The following is an 18,652-nucleotide window of genomic DNA, read 5'->3' as shown; positions in this document are numbered from 1 at the left end:
CAATAATTATGAATATTTTAAGTACTGGGATTTGAGTTACTGTAATTTTCAATAATAAAAAAAAATTGTACGATTTTTTTGATATTAGAAATTTGTAAAAATTTATCTACATAATAGACGGATAAAAATAGTAATGTTAAATAACTATTACGAAATTATAAAAATTAAAAAATATATTTTTTTAATTATTGCATTTTAAGATATAATCGTTATTATTATTCTAATTTCTTAATATTGAAGAGGAAACTACGACATAACGGAGTAAATATTTTAAGTAGAAAAAAATATAGGAAAACATCAATTAGAATAATAAAATCTATTGTTGGCAGACTCGATTATTTGGACAATTAATTATTTGGTTAATTAATTATTATTTTAATAATAAATGTGGTTAGCATCCATTTATAGTTACAATGGGCTAGAGTACGCAAGGCAAGTGTTGATATATCGGAAAGGGTACTAGTCTACAAGCCTGAATCCTTGTGACCTGATGATCAACGAAGTGACGAATACGATAATGAAAAAAAAAACACTACCAAAAACAAAAGAAAAACATATAATTAAATAATCAAAAGAAATTATTCGAAATCATATAAAAAATATACAAGCAGAACTTCTCCATTAGAACTATGCATTTTCGATTCCTGATCCAAAACTAAGCAAATAAAAATAATTTTAAAGGGTTATAAATCAAATATTTTAATATTTCATTTTCACCAAAGGCTCGTGCTCTAGAGACGGATAACTATTATAACTGCTCAGAGACGGTTCACTAGTGTCAGGATCTCCTAAACTATTCACGACACTCCCAGTTGTACTGTCTTGAGATCTAACTGCAGTGTCACGACAACTATAATGCCCGACATTCGAATCTCCAAGAGTTTCGCTTGCATTGTAATAACAACATTTGCATCTAGGCTCACGTATTCTGACTCGCTTTTTCCTTCTATTTTTTCTAATTCTTGAATTTTTAGTTCTTTTTGATCTGCTACGTTTGTTCATTTCTTTTCCACATCGAGGTTTTATTTTTAATTTCTGTAGTTCAGCTAATTGTCTAAGTTTAATACACGCGGCGCACTTTGAATTACCATTCTTCGGTTCTGTTTTTACCTAAATGATGAGGGAGACACAAAAATAGAAAAAAATCTTTAAGATTAATATTAATTATATCGAAGAGGTCGTTGTGGCGCAGTAAATGCTGCTGCTTTGATTAAAATAGTTGCGTTACGTTAAGTTCAACAATTCTTCCTCAAGAATAGTTAGTTTTTACACACAAAAATATAAAAAAAAAGTCATTAAAGAACTTATTTGAAAAAGGAGAGCAATGACGCAATGTCGCTGCCATAACCAGTACATCGCTACTTTCTCAATTAAACAAGTAGGTATCTATGTACCTATTACGTGTTAGAATAAGATTACCACTCGGTTGAATTATATATTTAATATTTTCATTTATTCTTGGTAACGAGTCAAAGCGCGGCGTAGAATTCCGCCCTTCAACAGACAAAGCCAAAACTCGGGGAAAAAGAGGAACGAAGATGTTTGTGGGCTCATAGGCTTCCTTTATATACCCTGCTATGTGCGTGAAGTCATCATCGCACAATGGGATAGTATGGCAGGGTGTGGCTGTAAACGAGTTGATTACGATTCTTAGTCGGAGGAATAAATTATTTTTTAAAAGCTTTTATTTAACTTGCAATGATTTACTTGTGTAAATAAACTAGTACTAATTTAATTATGTAAAATCTTCTAAGTTTAAAATTTTAAAGTTTCAATTTAATTAAATATTGATTAACGCGACAAGCTTTTATGATCACCATCGTACGCTTTCTGCCCAACTAAATGGCAGAACTGCACGCCAAGCTCCACACGATTAAACATATCTAAGCTCCCAATACTTAGATATTACCTGAATAGTAGACCTTCGTTTGTTGAGTTCATCCAATAACTTTGGATAGGCCAAGTTATGTTGGTGGACTTCCTTCACTTTATCAGTACTTGGTCGCGACCTGGCTTCATACTCTGCCTCGTGAGCTTCATGAAACTGGTCAACGCTATTAGGGTTCTTCTGTAAAATGTCTTAATTTGTGATTCCTAAAAGTGGTGGATTTGAAAGCAAGATTAAGCCCTAGGCCCAGTCTCATAGAAATAACTTACTTTAATTAACTCAGAAATTATCCCAAACAATATTTTGATAAATAATAACAGCGACTCATTTGTACGTAAAATGTTTTTTAAGTTCTATTTTAAGGGGGGCCTTTTACGGTTATAATTTTTAGGATTTAAAAGTAAATAAATCTTCACGCTGTATCCCGCTCACAGCAGTCTACGCAAAGGGAACCTAGTGTTAAGACACTCCGTTCCCCACTTTCATCAAACTCTTCATACATGCCCTTCGGGGGATCCTCATGCTTTTTACGTGACCTTCCTCCAGTATCTTTGATACTATGTTTTCGACGGTCAACCGAGGTCTCTTACCTCTCACTTTTCCGTCTTAAATCTTTTTTGCCATTCTTTCATCACTCATTCGTTCGACGTGCACAAACCAGCTGAGCACGTTCTTCTTCATTCTCAGCGTGACGTCCTCGCTAGTACCTGCCATTCGAAACGCTGTAATTTCTATAATAATAGTCTCAACTTGAAGTTATTGGAATTAATACGTAAAACATATTAACCGGTACTGGTTTCATGTCTTTCATAGGCTCCGGTCCTTCCTCCATAACAATCGTAAAATTGAAAGATTTTTAAATTAATGAAAAAAAATATTTTTATAAATATATATATCACATTTATTTAATTTTTAGAAATTTATATTGTATTATTTGAAACTACAAACATCAAAAATGACAATGACAAATAAAAGGAACAGATGAAATATTTAATAATCTTTTCTTTTTAGTTTTTACTAGCGGAATAAAAGTATATTCTAGGTTTAAATGTAAAAGTAATGCAAATGAACTCGTTTAAAGCGATAATTTATTAAAAAACGGGAGTGCGTCTAATAATATAGCCAAGGAGCCAGGGACTGTATAGAGCAACACGAGCATGTAGCTATTAACGTGGCAGGTTGTGCGTTCGATTCCCACTCAAGGAAATTACATCCTATCCTATATCTTATAAAACAAAGTCGCTTTTTGTGTCTGTCTGAACTTTCTAACTCTTCTTCTTCTAAACCACCCAACGGATTTGGAAACGGTTTTCACCATTAGGTCGAGTATTTCTCAGGGAAGGTTTATATATAGTTTATTATTTGTACATTCTTATGTAAATTAACATAAATACGATAAATGTGTATAAAGTCCTACCCGCTGAGACACTTTAGCGCATGCGCTGCTTTAATGGTAAATACTACATGAAAAAAATGTACTAGAGTATTGTTCCTCTTAATAAGATCTACAAAAAAGTCTGCGATGGCATATTCGTATCTTTTAAGAATAACGTGTAGTGATCATATTTCTGTCTAAAAATAGTAATTTCAATATATTTTTTATTGTGAGGGATATTTTTCCATAATGGTATTAATCCTTATCCTTTAAAATACTTTATTAAATTTCTACGTAAAACGAAGATAAAATTTGCTTTTTAAACTATTTCGAAATTGCGAATAGTTTTAGAGAAAAACGCATTTTATTATTGACACATCACGCCGTTCACACATCAACTGCATCGAGTCAAGTTTCACTTATCCCTTACCCTCAGCATATAAATAAGTATATTAATTACGTTGGCCATTTAATGTAGATCAAAACTGTCTTTTCTGTTTTTCATTTTAATAAGTACTTTAGAAGTTGTTACAATATCAAAAAATCCTTGCTGCGAAACGCGCCTCGCGACGTTATGCTTATACAAGCGAGTCCGCCGCGCCCGCCTGCCTTACACGCATCGGTGGTTCAGTGGTAGAATGCTCGCCTGCCACGCGGGCAGCCCGGGTTCAATTCCCGGCCGATGCATTCGATTTAATTTTCGTCACAGGCAGCCACGTAGTGCTTGCTTTTCATCAGGGACAGAATACCCTCTTCAGCATTAACCACAAGCTCGAAAAAAAAAACCCGCCTGCCTTTATAGCAACGAAGATTTAGATGCGTTTGCACTAATTATATTGGATATAATAATTAATATATTGGATAATTCGAGCTGAATGTATTATTTAATGTCATTTAACTATCTAAAAATAGTAATTTAAATATATTTTAATAAGTACTTCAAAAGATTAGTAGCACAGAATTAAAATTACGGTACCTACTAAAAAATCCTTGCTGTGTAAAACAATTGGAAAATCCTTATTGGAACTACGAAAATGCGGGTTGCATTAGGGTTTAATTAATTTTCACATTATCTTAAGTGCTTTGCAAACATACATTATATGAATAATCCAGTAGTAACAGCGGGCGAAGCCGCAAGGGGGTCGCTAGTATTTAATATGCTCGATCGCTCTGACAAGGAGACATAAAGCACAGCGTTGAGTTCCACCATTCAAATTTTATTTCAGCGGAAAATGGGAAAAACAAGTGTATTAATGAAAATGGAGTGTCTTAAAACTAGGTTCCCAGATTCCCTCTGTTTACTTTGCTATGTGCAGTATACAGCATAAAATTAAAAAAATAAAATTGTGGGCTAGCATCTGTAAAGGCCATGGTTATAGGTTTATTATCCATAATAATTTATATAAATGAGTTGATTTAAGCTTCTCTGTATGCAAAATTAGAAATTGAATAAAGTGAAAAACATAATATCTTGACAAAAGGCTGTTTGCTACACACAAAATTCATAAGATTCTGTATTTAAATTATGCAATAAAAGAGGGAATTAATACTAATATTACTATACTATTATTATACTAACTATTAGTAACTTAGAAAAGTTTATGAAGAAAACAAGATTTACCTGTATATCATTTGATCTGTTCACTGGTATCGGCCCAGCACCCATTGTAAATTGAGCAACTTCATGCATTTACTTGAAACTATTATTATTGGAATATTAAATAGAGAAAAATATGTATTTTTAAATAAGAACAACCAACCATATATAATAAAATTTACACTCTCATAATTTGAAGTTGAACTTTAAGCCTACGTTTGACATGTATTCTGTTGACATTATTGCTATAACAGCATAGATATTCTTTATTTATTGTTTTAAAAAAAGATAGAACTACTTAGTCATTTATTGTAACTTAATATAATCTATACTAATATAATAAAGCGGAAGAGTTTGTTTGTTTGTTTGTTTGTTTGTTTGTTTGAACGCTAAGATCTCTGGATCTACTGGTCCGATTTTCATTGTTTTTGTTTTGTATGGAAGCTGCATTCTTCAGAAGTGCTATAGGCTATATAACATTACATTACACATATATACTAATATATTTTAAAGTACATTCTAATTTGACATGCAATTTATTCTGCCATGTTAATAACAACCGTCGTTGCTACGCGACCGCTACCGCGACGTTTAGATATTCATCCTTATGAAAATAAATATAATAGTCACTTTTAGCATTTTATCTAGATTGAAATTATAGTTTACTGTATAACATTCTAATAAATAATTAAGGAGATGTCACTGATTCCAAATGACCTAGCCACCTAGCGGGCGTATGACCGACACGAACGGGCAGATGACGTTGACGGTTTTATAAATTTTCATACATTTTCGAACTTTATTTGTTGTTTATAATTAATTTAAAATATACTTTGATTCTCTTTTTATTTTATTTGATATTGCCCGCTAAAATTATCCTTCTTAATAGAGAGAAATGTTTAGTTATTTCGTTGAGTCGATATCTATGTACGCACGCACGGAAAAGTTTAGGTACTTTTTCTAATATTAAGAATACCTATCCTTTAGTTACTTTTAATCCTTTTTTTGGTTCATTTCAATAACTCAGATAATTTTTTCTAATAATGTGTATCTACTTATTATTCTTTTTGATTATTTAAGCTTATATTTTCTTACTAATTCTATTGAGAATTGAAAATAATTTCATTAATATATTTAATAAATATTCTTATAGTTGAAGCAGGCGTAGCCGCGTCCGGGTCCACTAGTATATTACATATATGTAAAGAAATGAAAAATTAATTTAAATTTATATTTTCATTTATTTGCTCTGGTATTGAGGCAGTGTAGCATTGAGTCCCACCACTCAAAACACAATGCATGTGCGCAATGGGGAACAGTGTCTTAACACTAGGTTCCCTCTGAATATCCTACAGTACAGTAGGATACAACCTGAAGCTAATTTAATTTATTTGTATGGTATAAATTGGGGATACATGTAGTGGAAATGGGAAAGTTAGAACACTAGGTTATATGCATGACAAAGCATAAAGTTAAAAAAAGGAAATGATTACATTTAAAAGTAAAACAAAATAAATACAATACAGAAATGAAGAGATTTATTTAGTATTTTAATAATAATTTGACATACCAGCTTCACATACAATCTTAAAGATTAATTTAAAAGCATCTTTAATTGTTGTTTTGACTAAACATGTTCCAGGTCAAATAGAAAAGTATGCTTACATATTTATGTGTTACAAGTTATCACAATATTCCTTACATATTGTATTAATACCAAATATAAAAATCACCACACTGTAATAGATGAAAAATAAAACGCCTCTTAGGAATCAGTCGTACTCCTAAGAGGCGTTATATAAATCACCCAATCTTAAGATCTATTTCACACTAGAAATGTAGTTATCGTCGGCCACGGCCACGGCCTCCACGACCGCCTCTTGGGCCTCCGCGTCCACCTCTGCCTCTGCCTCTACCTCCTCTTGTGCTGCCTCGAGGGAAACCTTCACGCTTACCCTTACCTTTAGGCGCGTCATCAATAAGCAAAGTTTCTAAAGGTAAACTGTCCGGTAGCAGGAAATATCGGATGTTATTTCCACGTATACTTAGAGTTTCCAATTGTAGCTCTTCTTTGTTTTTAAGGGTAACTTTTACTGCTTTAAGATGAGTGTTCATCGCGACATCAACACCGGTGATTGTTCCATGTACGACGCTACCGTTTTTTAGTTCAATTGTAACAGTCTCGTGACTGAGTTTCATCAAAAATCTCACTAATTTCATGTTTGTGACTTTGCTATTTAGTTATTTGATTGAAAACAATGTAAGCGTCGCTTTTGTATCTAACCTTAAAACACAGTCCAAACAAAATATGGCGGTTCAAAAGAAATGTCAGTTTTCATAAATCTAGTTACGATGACAGATAAGAGACGAGTTACCGAACATAGACAATATTTTGTCCTTTGTACCATTAAATGCCTAATTAAAAAGAGAAACAGAAATTAATATTGGTAAGGACTTTTTAGCAAAATTATTGATTACCTTTTTTTACCTAAAAAAGTAAATTCTTGTCAAATTTGTTCTATCCGGTATTTTGAGTATGGTTATTATTAGTGTTGCCAAACTATCGATAGTTTCGCAATCGATAGTTTTAATCTAAAAAAGCCCATGCAATCGATACAACGATCGATAGTATCGATTAAATAGATAGTATTGAAACTATCGATTGTTCAAAAGGGTACAATACTATCGGACAATGCAATACTATCGATAGTCTTTCTTTCGGACAACTATTGATAGAATATCGATAGCCTATTGATAGTCCACTATCGATCGGCAACACTAGTAATTATAAAGATTCGTCTAAATCTAAAGCACAATAAAATTTTAATAATTTGAAATAAGTAAACGTGTTCATAAATTTCATAATAATTTGTTATAAGAATGAATGTAGAAGTTACTGTTGATGAGCCAGAACTAGAAATAGAGGCAGAAGAAGAAGAACGGGAAAAGACTGTTTGCGCTAGACTTGTCCTTACAAAAGAGCAGGTTTCGATTTCTTTTAAAAAATATGCAATTTTTTAAATTAGATATAGATGCATCATGGTAAAATTGATATTAATGATCCTAATGAAGTAAAAATTATTTATAATAGAAACATCAAGATGGCTTGTTTAATCAATACGCACGTCGTTAAGGATTTTGTATTTAAATGTAGAACTTTATACTAATTTGTATAGTTTTAAAATGGAAAGTGGTACGTTGAATGTATCAGTCACAGCGGATGTTTCTGAGAAAGATATAGATGAGTTAGATTCAAATTTAGATATAAAAAATGTTAAACCTTTTTTAATATTAACTAAAAGTCAGGTATGAACTCGATTTTATATCATTTCTATATTTAGATTCGCAAATTCATATCGAAAGCCAAATTTGTAATCATTTAATAGTTACATTGAAACTTACTTTCTTTAAATGTATAATAGTTAGCAAGCACTATATTTTTATATAAGAGATATAAAATTTCGCTTACATATATTATACATATACCTTTTAGAAAAATGATCTCCGTGAAGCTTTCAACTATCTTGATTATTCTGGCGAAGGAAAAATAAAAGCAGCAGATTTCCGAGTTGCAATTAAAGCCCTAGGTGAGAAATCATACATTAAGTAAAAAAACAATTATACAATATGCATTACATATAAATTATCCGTTATTTACGTAAAAGTTATACGTTCTTGTTGCGTACTTAAGTATATAAATTTGATATTCAATTACGAAATATGCCTTGTACATGCATGTTAGGACGTATTAACATTGTTAACGAACGAACGAACTATTCACGAACCTACTGAAAGTAGTAGGCGCACACATTAGATCTAAATTGGTCCAGTTATTCAGCAGAATTAAGATAAAAACATTTCGATGCGTGTCATTCTACAATGTACACAAGAATTATACCTATTACAATGTATGTCGTCACGATGGACATTGATATTTCCCTCACATTAAAAACTATCTATAATAAAATGAATGGAAAGAAATTACTGGAATAACATAATACAAATTATGAATACCAAAAAATGTTACCTTCGTAATTCAATATTTTTTTACACTTCTCATATACGAGATCTCGTATTTAATGTCATATGTCTAATGTTATAGGCTATGAACCAACGAAAGAAGAATTGCAAAACATGATTAATGCTGTCGACAAAGGCCAGTCGGGAAAATTAAGTTTTGAGAATTTTGAAACTGCTATAATGAGAAAAATTATGGCTTTAGATAGTGACGGCGATATTATGAAGAGTTTTCGGCTTTTTGATACAGACGACACAGGTGAATGGATACATGTTTTTATCTAGATTGAAATATTGTCATTTCTCAGTCCAAAAATCTGCTTCATTGCTTTTCTTTATAGATTATATTATCCAAATGGCTAACGACAACAATTAGTCCAGTTAATCGAGTTTTTACTGTAATTGTTTCCATAGTAGCATTGGATTCCGCTTCTTTATATGAAGTATCTCTCTTTACGATGGTTCTCTTTGTCCATCCTGGTAATGATTCAGAATTCATTGCTATTGTAAAAAATGTATAGGTATATTTTATAAAAAATAATAATAAATTTAGGTTTCATTAGTTTTGATAACTTGAAAAACGTTGCTAATATTATTGGAGACAATTTAACTGATGAGGAGATTGAAGAAATGTTAGATGACGCTGATAAAGATTTTGATGGATATGTAAGTTATATTCCATGTGGTTTGAATATAATATTTGGAGTTCTTATCTAAGAAAAAAAAATTTTTCAGATATCTGTGCAAGAATTTATGAGGATGATTAAAAACGCAGTTTATATTGTAACGCCTTAGCTTTTTATTAGTTAATTGATTTTAAGCATTTTAATGTCATAAATAAAAATAAATGTCTTGGTAATTTAACCAATATTTCTTTATTTATCCTTATTCTTAAAACGGATACAGAAGACCTTGTTTATCCGTTTGCAGTATGTGTTGTATATAAACGTTCTCTACAGCTTTTTTAATGGGCACTACACTTTGTAAAAGATCCAAAAGTAGTTACCGGGATATGTAAATTGTAATAATTTATATGTAACTTTTCCCTCGTGTGCGGATCAATCTTGTAGGCGTTCCTCTACTATTAATGACAATAAGAACTATATTGTATTTCTTTTTATTTAATGAAAGTATCAAAGATGTGTGTTATATCCTCTTAAAATACAAAACAATGGTCATACTTGACAATTCAGAATGCCATTAAGACTCCATTACGTATATATTTCAGAACGCCTTTATAATTTTTATAATGTTACGATTACGTAATTATAATTTTTTTATTATTATTCGAAATAATTTTCTGGATTGTTATATATTTAATATTTTAAAATTAAAGGTAAAGGTATTGTTACTAAATTATCAAAGATGATGTTTCTATTGTGAGGTGAGATTTTCTTAATCTATTTATTTATTTTAATATTTCATTACACCATAATTAATATTAATTAACTAAAACATAAAACAAACAAATTATTATCTATGTCTTAATTTGTAACTTCATTATAGAGTATAAACGTACATATGAAATGAAGTTCATTTCATATGTACGTTTATAATCTATATTTCTAACGCTTCTATTTGAAATCTAGTTGCTTATAACTGAAATTTATAATTTTATATATAAGTTTATTTCATTTTGTGTTACAAGTAAACGATTACGACTAAAATAAATAAAGTAAAGTACTTACTAAATCCATATATTTTAATAATGGGTATGTAATATACTACAAATTTGAATACATTTAATTTTATGTTTATACGTGATATTATGTTTACATTTGTATTGTATATTTATAGTAAAACACTAATAGATTTTGTTAAAGAAATCTTTTATTTTAGATGCAGAAAATATGACACTGTCAGAGAAATGCGAAAATTTAATGTGTATAGTAGTCGAGTATAGAAAACGTGGCAAAATGTGTATCGACTACGAACAGAAAACCTTACTCATGGAAAAAAAATTGTTAAACCTCAAAATAAATACAATAACTAAGTGTCGATTTAAATCTAAAAATACTCTACCAGACATAAATGTGGAGGAAATTGTGAATAACGATGATAAATTTATCCAGGAAATCTTAGATACCCAAAAAAGATTGGATAAATTACAAAATCATATAAAGGATACGCATAAAGTGGTATTACAATTTAAATCCGATAATATTTCAAAGAAACTGTTAAAACCTCTTACAGATCAAGCAATGTTGGCAGCTGCTAAGAGTAAAAGTCTGTCTTGATGTATTTCAAAATTATGTTAACTAAATTATACTGAACAATAACTTATTTTATTACCAATAATATAAATACTAAAGATTGCCATTCATTAAATTAGGTTTGTCAAGAAAATATAATTAGTAATAAAATGATCTAACTTCAATTGTGCTAATTATATTTGTAAAGAAATATAAAATAATGTTCTTTCACCATTTTACTTCATTTGATTTTGAGTTCATCATCGATATGTCCTTGTTTACTGTTGGAAACTTGACTATATTAGATGTTTTAATTGATTCTGGAGTGTGGACGAGGTCCTGGAAAGCATACTTTGTTGAGTTCTATGGTTTTATTGGTGTTTTAAATATGCCAGTTTGGCATGAATCATTGCTTCATTATAACATTGTATGGGGAACACAAAAGTTTTAATAATTGTAGAATATGATATAAAAAGAAATAATGTTATACAATAGGAGAATGCATAATAAAAAGATATCCAGTGAATTTAAACTTTGAAAAAAAACTATTTACAATAAAGGTAATTAAAATCAATATTTATACTAAGCATAGTGCAGCACATTCTTCAGGAGAGTGGTATGATGATGATGTACACAGTGGCAATAATTGAAAGAACATAATGGAAAGTATCGAGGTACATGAACATTTCCAACATGACACTAATTTTAAGAGATAGTAAATAGAGATAGAGATAGTAAATTTTACTGAAAACTAAAAATAATTTATTAGATAAAATAACTTATTATAAATAATATTGTAATTTTATGACACTATGAAGGAAGTATAACAAACCTAATAGTTACTGTATTTAATTTTTATCTTAACAAGCCCCTACTTGTGGAATTGAAATATTTAATGGTTTCTAGTATTTGCTCTGCAAAAGCAAAGCGCAGTGTTCGGCAATTCAATATGCAATTCCAGGATTTAGAAAACAGGGAATGGAGTATTTTAACACTATACCCTCTGCCTATCCTCCTGTGCGCACACAGGAGGATAGGCAGAGGGTATAGTGAGGATACAGTTTGAAACTGATATGACTTTTAAAAAAAGCTTAAGTTCTATAGTATTTGTCATTATGTAGTATACAAGAAATTATTAAACCCAATTATTAATAAATAATATTTCATTAGTCATTTCTTTACATTCATCTCTCTTAATATGAAATATTGCATGCAGGATAATTTAATTATAAACATAAATGTAAAAGAGGAGCCAACTCTAATATAAATAATGATTGAATTGATTGAAGTTTTGTCTATGATTTTAAAGTATGGTTTGTTTTTATCTGTGATTATTATTAAAACTACTGTGTTTCCAGTGATAAAATGAACAGTGTGAAAAGTTTTATGTTAAGACTTAAAATTATGTGTAGCTTACCCTAAGTTGCCAGGCAACAAATAATTGTTGATTCACTAAGTAATTAATATCCAAGATTCATAAATAACTAACAAAATGTCTGATATTCAGAGCGCATTTAAAAAACATGGCATAGTGCCTGACGTTTTGACAACACCACCTTCGGAATTATTGACCATTCAATATCCTGGAGGTATAGGAGTAAATCTTGGAAAGGAATTAACTCCAACTCAAGTAAAGGACAGACCAGCAGTTAAATGGGCTTCCAAGGATACAGAATATTACACTTTGGCTATGGTGGATCCCGATGCTCCAAGCCGTGAAAATCCAAAGTTTAGAGAATGGCATCATTGGCTAGTCGGTAATATATACGGTGGTGACATAAATAAAGGTGAAGTCTTATCTGATTACATCGGAGCTGGACCTCCGAAAGGTACAAATTTACACCGCTATATATTTCTAGTATACAAACAACAAGAAAAATGCGACTTTGCCAAAATGCCAAAGTTACCTAACAATTCGGGTGATAAAAGAGGTAAATTTTCTATTGGGAAGTTTGCTCAGCAGTATAAATTGGGTCCGCCGATAGCTGGTAATTTTTTTGTTGCTAAATACGACGATTATGTACCAAAACTCTACGCTCAGCTTAAAGGCTAGTAAATAAAAATATCATTACTACAAAATTTAAAAAAGTGTAATAGTGAATATTGTGTTTTAGTATTATAAAAGTATATTCTATCCTTAGCTAAGGAAGGATTAAAGAAACAGAATTATGATATTTAATAATAGATTTAAAAAAAAAATAGTACTACAACATTCAAATAGCTTGATAGTGCATACGTTACCTTAGTTGTCTATGGTTTCGATCAATAATAATTTCCGCCTCCGCGTGACATTCCCATTTCTCGGTGCGGCCGCTCTAACATCCGCCATTACACTTTGGAGTTTGCGTAATTTGGTCGTCATCGGTGTCCGTCGCCGTCTGCGCGTTGCGTTTACACTATCAGACATCAGTGACATTTGGTGTTGTCGTGCGTCATCACGCAGCAGCGTTTCGTTAGAACAAAGAGTAGAGACGTTCAATCGTATGTCCATCCAGAATCTCAACACATTCGACCCATTCGCCGATGCTATCAAAAGCTCGGAAGACGACGTACAAGATGGACTAGTCCACGTCCGCATACAGCAGCGGAACGGGCGCAAGACGCTGACCACGGTACAGGGGCTCTCGTCGGAGTATGACCTGAAAAAGATCGTGCGGGCATGCAAGAAGGAGTTCGCGTGCAACGGTACCGTCGTCGAGCACCCCGAGTACGGCGAGGTGCTGCAGCTGCAAGGCGACCAGCGCGAGAACATTTGCCAGTGGCTCACCAAATCGGGGCTGGTCAAGCCCGAGCAGCTCAAGGTGCACGGCTTCTAGGCCGTATAACCATGTCCGCTGTGACATCATCATAGTTGATATAATATTATGAGAGCGTGCCCGTTATAAACCTATTGAATATGTATTTAGAAAGTACCGACGTTTACAGAGAGTATAGGAGAGAGGCTTCGCCTCCCGCGCCCTGTGCCTTGCTGTCACCCTATAATGTTAATATAAATGTATTTTTGAATATCGACGCCGTCTCCCACATCTCGGACAGCTTCTGTTGCAATTAACGCCGAACGAAATAGTCAATAATCATTTTTTGTTTTTTTTACGACATTATTATAAATTGCTGTAATAATTATAATATGATGTGTCTCAATTATTAAACATGTTTTTGTACTCATGGCTTTCATTTGTAGCGCTGGCGTCCTAACGGGACTGGTGGTTCTCTGGTGGATAATAGTGAAAGTAGCTGAGTGGGGCTTGTTTAACAGTAAACTTTTCTATTCTTTTAATATAGCGCTGAATGTACGCTAAAAGAGAAAAAATGGTATACAATAAGAGTATGCTTGTTTAAGAGATCCACTTTATAAAGTCTTCACTTAAAACAAATATATATATTTACATAAGTAAAATTTTATAAAGTACATTAAACTCGTGAAGTGCAGCTGTCAACTGTCGTGCATAAAATCTTTAGACAAAGACTTAACCTCAAAAGTCCAAATGAATTAACATCGTATGAAACTTGTTATTAAACAAAATTAAAATTTTTCCATAGATAACTGTTTGAATATTCATTATAATGTATTTGTGCGTTGCATTATTACTCATAATTTCCACGAGGCAGAGCGTCCCTTTATCGCTTCTACAAATAACTTGTTAAGACCATCAAACAATTATAAATCCTCTTAAAACTTCAATATAACCTCATTGTTTTCATTTATATGGCTTTTTATAACTTAAGTTTAAGCATTGTAGTGTAACTTTTTTTATTTTGTTAATAACAGAAATGATCATTTATTCTTTTGAATCCTTAAACATATTAATATGAGGCCGACGTGTTGCAGCGGCACAGCGTATGACTAAACACGAAGGGTGTGGGTGTGATTCTGCTTTGGAGGAAGGAATTCTATGATTTTTTTATTTTCTTAGTTGAGTTGAGTTCTGTCACTCTATTTGTAATGTCTCGAAAATTAGGCAGAAAGTGGGGGAAAATGTTAACACTAGGTTTCATCAGCCATCAATGGGATTACAGTGTGGACTCAAAAATTATGAAAAAAATACCAATAAAATCTATACCCTAATTCAAAGTAACAAAGGCCACTGAACTATACCATCTGCTTATATCATTTCCTCATTAGTCACTCATTAAACATGATTTTAAATTTATAACCACGAGTCACTTACCATATTTTTTTCTAAACATAATAATTAGTACAATTTCTTTTTGTAACAGAAATTTCAATAACTAAAGGAAAAAATTCTGTAAAACTATTGTACTCTATTACTTATAAGTATTAGCTTAGTATAAAATAAAGATATAACTTATCATTTGATCTATAAACTTTAAACTGAACTGTTGACTGGTACAGATTCAGTTATATCACTCAATTATAATCTTAAAAATGGTGGTCATAGAATTGTTGATTAATTTACTTGTATATAAAATAATAAACATGGACGTATTTTTGTCAGCAATTTTCTCTCCTAATATCAGTCAATCTAGTTTCGAGTCTGAAGGAACGACCATGACTATTCCTAAGATTTTTTTCATAATATATTCATTCTTATTGATTATAAAAACATAATAAGTAACTAAATTTTGTTATGTTATGTTGAAACAGAGTTACACTGAGGAGAGTAGAATACAATATTGTATACCAATTTAAAATTAGATACTTCCTCATTGGAACTTCCTTATACACTTGAGAGTTAAATTTGACTGTATTTGATGGTAGAAAGTTGAAATTTAAAATAAAGTTTTGTATGAAATTGTATATTAATTAATATTTTTATAATATACCACAAAAAAGTCCAAAGTATTTGAGTAGATGCATTAACTATTAAGTAATTGAATAGTGAGGATTTGAAAAATATCTATTTCTACTTTACGGAGCTTTCATACTTAAATAGGAAAAAGGGACTATACATAAGAAATAATATGAAGTAAAGAGTACTCCACTTATTAAATCTTGCATAAAATATATAATTTTATTCAGGAGAAACTACTTTGCATTCTACATTTTCACTAGGTATATGGGATTGGTTGCTGATGAGGAACTTGGAGCAGTGTCTGTGGATTGCAACATATAAATTTATGGGATCTCTTTGAAATGTGGAATAATTACATAAAACAATATTAATTTAAATATTTATTGAAAACATTTGAATACCTAGGAATGTAAATTATTTATAGCATATGAAGATAAAGAAGATTAAATTATCACTTAACCCTCTATTTAATAGACACTATTATAAAAATAAAGATAAACAATGCCAATATAAGTAGTTACGTCAATTAGTAGGTGTAGGTGCCATGTGGGTAGCGTCTGAACGCGATAGTTGCAGGTTCGAACGCCACTCATAGGAATAGTTGTTTTAATTACTAGTAACCTTTCGCTCTTCGTCCGCTTGAACTACACAATTATTTTTTTACTAATCTGTTTGCATTCGCGGTCTAATAACATAATTTTAAATACTATATTTATCTATATTAAAAATAAAGTTTCAGCCAATTCAATAAAATAGTTATTTTGTAGCAATATTGTTAAACAAAATACTTATAATTATATATGTTTTTATTTATGAATCGATTTAATATAAGTCTCGAATTAAGGTGGAGAGTGGAGAACGGAGTGTTTTGAGACTAATTTCTCTGCCTATCCTGCTAAATGCGGGAAAAAGTATAAAACTGAATATTTAATTATAAGACTAGTAGCCAAGAAGGAAGCAATGACTCAAGGCTGAGGTCAGCCACTCGGTTTGATGACGGCAAGTATTTATCACTTAGTGCGTCACACTCTGTTGTTGTATCGAGACATTTCTGTTTCTAAACTTATTATTTTAGTTTATGTTTATCTATTATAAATAGATTTCTTTTAAATTTTTGTCTTTTGCATAGGTAGCCTGTTCGAATAGTATGACTTTATTATTTGCCAATTTATTAATGCCCAATGGGAAAGCATCTGACGTGGTGGTTCTGGGTTCGATTCGCATATGGGGGGGGGGGGGGGGGAGACGGTGGGAGTGTGTGGCCACGATTACTTGGATTTCACTGTTACTTTCTATTATATGTACAACAATTACTTGTCTAAATTTGTTCAGTAATTTCTTGTTAATAAAGTAAAACGAATTAAAATCTAAATATGGTTTTCATATTTGCACTAATAAGTTAAGTAAAAGTGGGTCATATTTTTTATTTAATATCAGTTAGAAAATGACTTTCCTCTCCTCATAAACGTGCAACACGCGAAGTATCGTTATACTTATTGGCACAGTAAACTATATTAATTTCAGTAAATGCTAAGTAGGTACTCAGCTGGCTACGGGGTTGTGACTTCAAAACACAAACTAAGTATTCCTCAGACGCGTAGAGTAGACAAATTCATTGCGGCGTTTCGTTTGTCTGTGTGTCTTTGTGGGGACGGAGTGTCTTAAACACTAGGTTCTCATGTTCCTTCTGGCTACCTTGCTATGTACCATATATTTCAGAAATGTGTTGAGTGGCGGAAAGTAGGGAACAGAGTCTCTTAACACTGGGTTGCTAAAAAATTGAAAATGTTGGGGGAAGCTAAAAAATTGTGGTGGAGCTCGAAGCTTCATTCTTACCAGAGCTGGGTAATTAAAATAACAATTTAAAGATTTCCTAGAGTGGCCATCGAATCTATAGTCATCTTGCTTACTGTTAAATATTTATCAGTAATAATTAGTATATTTCTTTATGTTATGTAAGTGTAACAATATGCATATTTATAATTATTCTTTAGCTTTCGATGCTTCCCTTCTGTATGTATATAGCAAGATAGACAGAGGGAACCAAGCGTTAAAACACTCTGTTCCGGGTGGTGGAACTCAATGATCTTGATACAAGATTGACATGAAAATAATTTTATTTCTCGAAGGAATCGAACTGAAGAGACGCTCAAATATTTTTTTTTATAACACATCTCTCGGGATACCTTTTGATCTCGCCATTTTCTTTGCGAGATAAAATCAGTACCTTTTATTGTATATATTGACTTTAATTTTGAATAAGGCCGAGATATGAACATAAGATGACCTAGAAATAGGTTTAATTACAGAATTTGTTCCTAAAATATAGATACTTTTTGACACTAAAAAGATGTTCTTAAGTTACTTTATAAATTGGTTGTGGATTCAATTCTAATATATGTATGTATTTAAAGTAACCAAGATTTTTTTAGAGATTTATTCTAATATTATAAAGCTATCTCATCAGCTATTTAGTTGAAAACGAAACGTGAATAAAAATATTCTGAAACATTATAATGAATTATTTAATTTATAGAAATATTTCATCATTAATAATAATAATAATAATCAATGTCAATGCGACTATCATTGTGCCGATAGTGGTTTCGGTTAACGGTTTAATAGCGAAAAGCCTCGACCAACACCTTAAGAGGCTATCGCTTAGCTGTTGGATCAAGAACCGGATACAGAAGGCAGTGTTACTTGAGACGGCACGTATTGTGCGAAGGTTCCTCTCTCTGGAGCCCTAGCCACCGATGGCTTGGACCCTTGTCCCGCCCTCGGAAGAGTGGTTTTTTTATATTTTTAAATGTATCTTTTTTATAATAA

At 31.5% G+C, this 18,652-nt stretch overlaps 5 protein-coding genes and 1 pseudogene across 6 annotated transcripts; 4 read left to right on the top strand and 2 right to left on the bottom strand.

Moving 5' to 3' along the window:
- Positions 1-460: 460 nt before the first annotated feature.
- On the bottom strand, positions 461-4,929 carry LOC146530425 (uncharacterized). Its single transcript, XM_085200742.1, has 3 exons — positions 4,885-4,929; positions 1,910-2,068; positions 461-1,110 (listed from the first exon to the last, which is right to left on the bottom strand). Exons 1-3 carry the CDS (start codon positions 4,927-4,929, stop codon positions 700-702), a joined length of 615 nt encoding a protein of 204 aa, XP_085056868.1. The 3' UTR covers positions 461-699.
- Positions 4,930-6,376: 1,447 nt separating this feature from the next.
- On the bottom strand, positions 6,377-7,203 carry SmD1 (small ribonucleoprotein particle protein SmD1). Its single transcript, XM_085200042.1, has one exon. It carries the CDS (start codon positions 7,078-7,080, stop codon positions 6,703-6,705), a length of 378 nt encoding a protein of 125 aa, XP_085056168.1. The 5' UTR covers positions 7,081-7,203; the 3' UTR covers positions 6,377-6,702.
- Positions 7,204-7,292: 89 nt separating this feature from the next.
- LOC146530423 (uncharacterized) lies at positions 7,293-9,741 on the top strand. 2 transcript variants are annotated; one of them, XM_085200039.1, is made up of 5 exons: positions 7,293-7,845; positions 8,354-8,447; positions 8,963-9,136; positions 9,431-9,543; positions 9,613-9,741. In XM_085200039.1, the coding sequence occupies exons 1-5, from the start codon at positions 7,741-7,743 to the stop codon at positions 9,670-9,672; spliced, it is 546 nt and encodes a 181-aa protein (XP_085056165.1). In that variant the 5' UTR covers positions 7,293-7,740; the 3' UTR covers positions 9,673-9,741. The 2 variants fall into 2 exon arrangements, with proteins under 2 accessions (XP_085056165.1, XP_085056163.1); XM_085200037.1 differs by lacking the exon at positions 7,293-7,845 and adding an exon at positions 7,882-8,166.
- Positions 9,742-10,422: 681 nt separating this feature from the next.
- On the top strand, positions 10,423-12,238 carry LOC146530422 (uncharacterized). Its single transcript, XM_085200041.1, has 2 exons — positions 10,423-10,589; positions 10,717-12,238. The coding sequence occupies exons 1-2, from the start codon at positions 10,586-10,588 to the stop codon at positions 11,112-11,114; spliced, it is 402 nt and encodes a 133-aa protein (XP_085056167.1). The 5' UTR covers positions 10,423-10,585; the 3' UTR covers positions 11,115-12,238.
- Positions 12,239-12,380: 142 nt separating this feature from the next.
- Positions 12,381-13,324, top strand: LOC146530421 (protein D3 pseudogene; annotated as a pseudogene).
- A 28-nt stretch (positions 13,325-13,352) lies between these two features.
- On the top strand, positions 13,353-14,230 carry eIF1 (eukaryotic translation initiation factor eIF1). Its single transcript, XM_085200040.1, has one exon. The coding sequence runs from the start codon at positions 13,553-13,555 to the stop codon at positions 13,883-13,885; it is 333 nt and encodes a 110-aa protein (XP_085056166.1). The 5' UTR covers positions 13,353-13,552; the 3' UTR covers positions 13,886-14,230.
- The last annotated feature ends 4,422 nt before the right edge of the window (positions 14,231-18,652 follow it).

Source organism: Heliconius melpomene, chromosome 17 (genome assembly GCF_056956725.1).
Source record: "Heliconius melpomene rosina isolate 202511_hmr_F chromosome 17, ASM5695672v1, whole genome shotgun sequence".
Classification (NCBI taxonomy): Eukaryota; Metazoa; Arthropoda; class Insecta; order Lepidoptera; family Nymphalidae; genus Heliconius; species Heliconius melpomene.
This window is presented reverse-complemented; position numbering and strand designations above follow the sequence as displayed.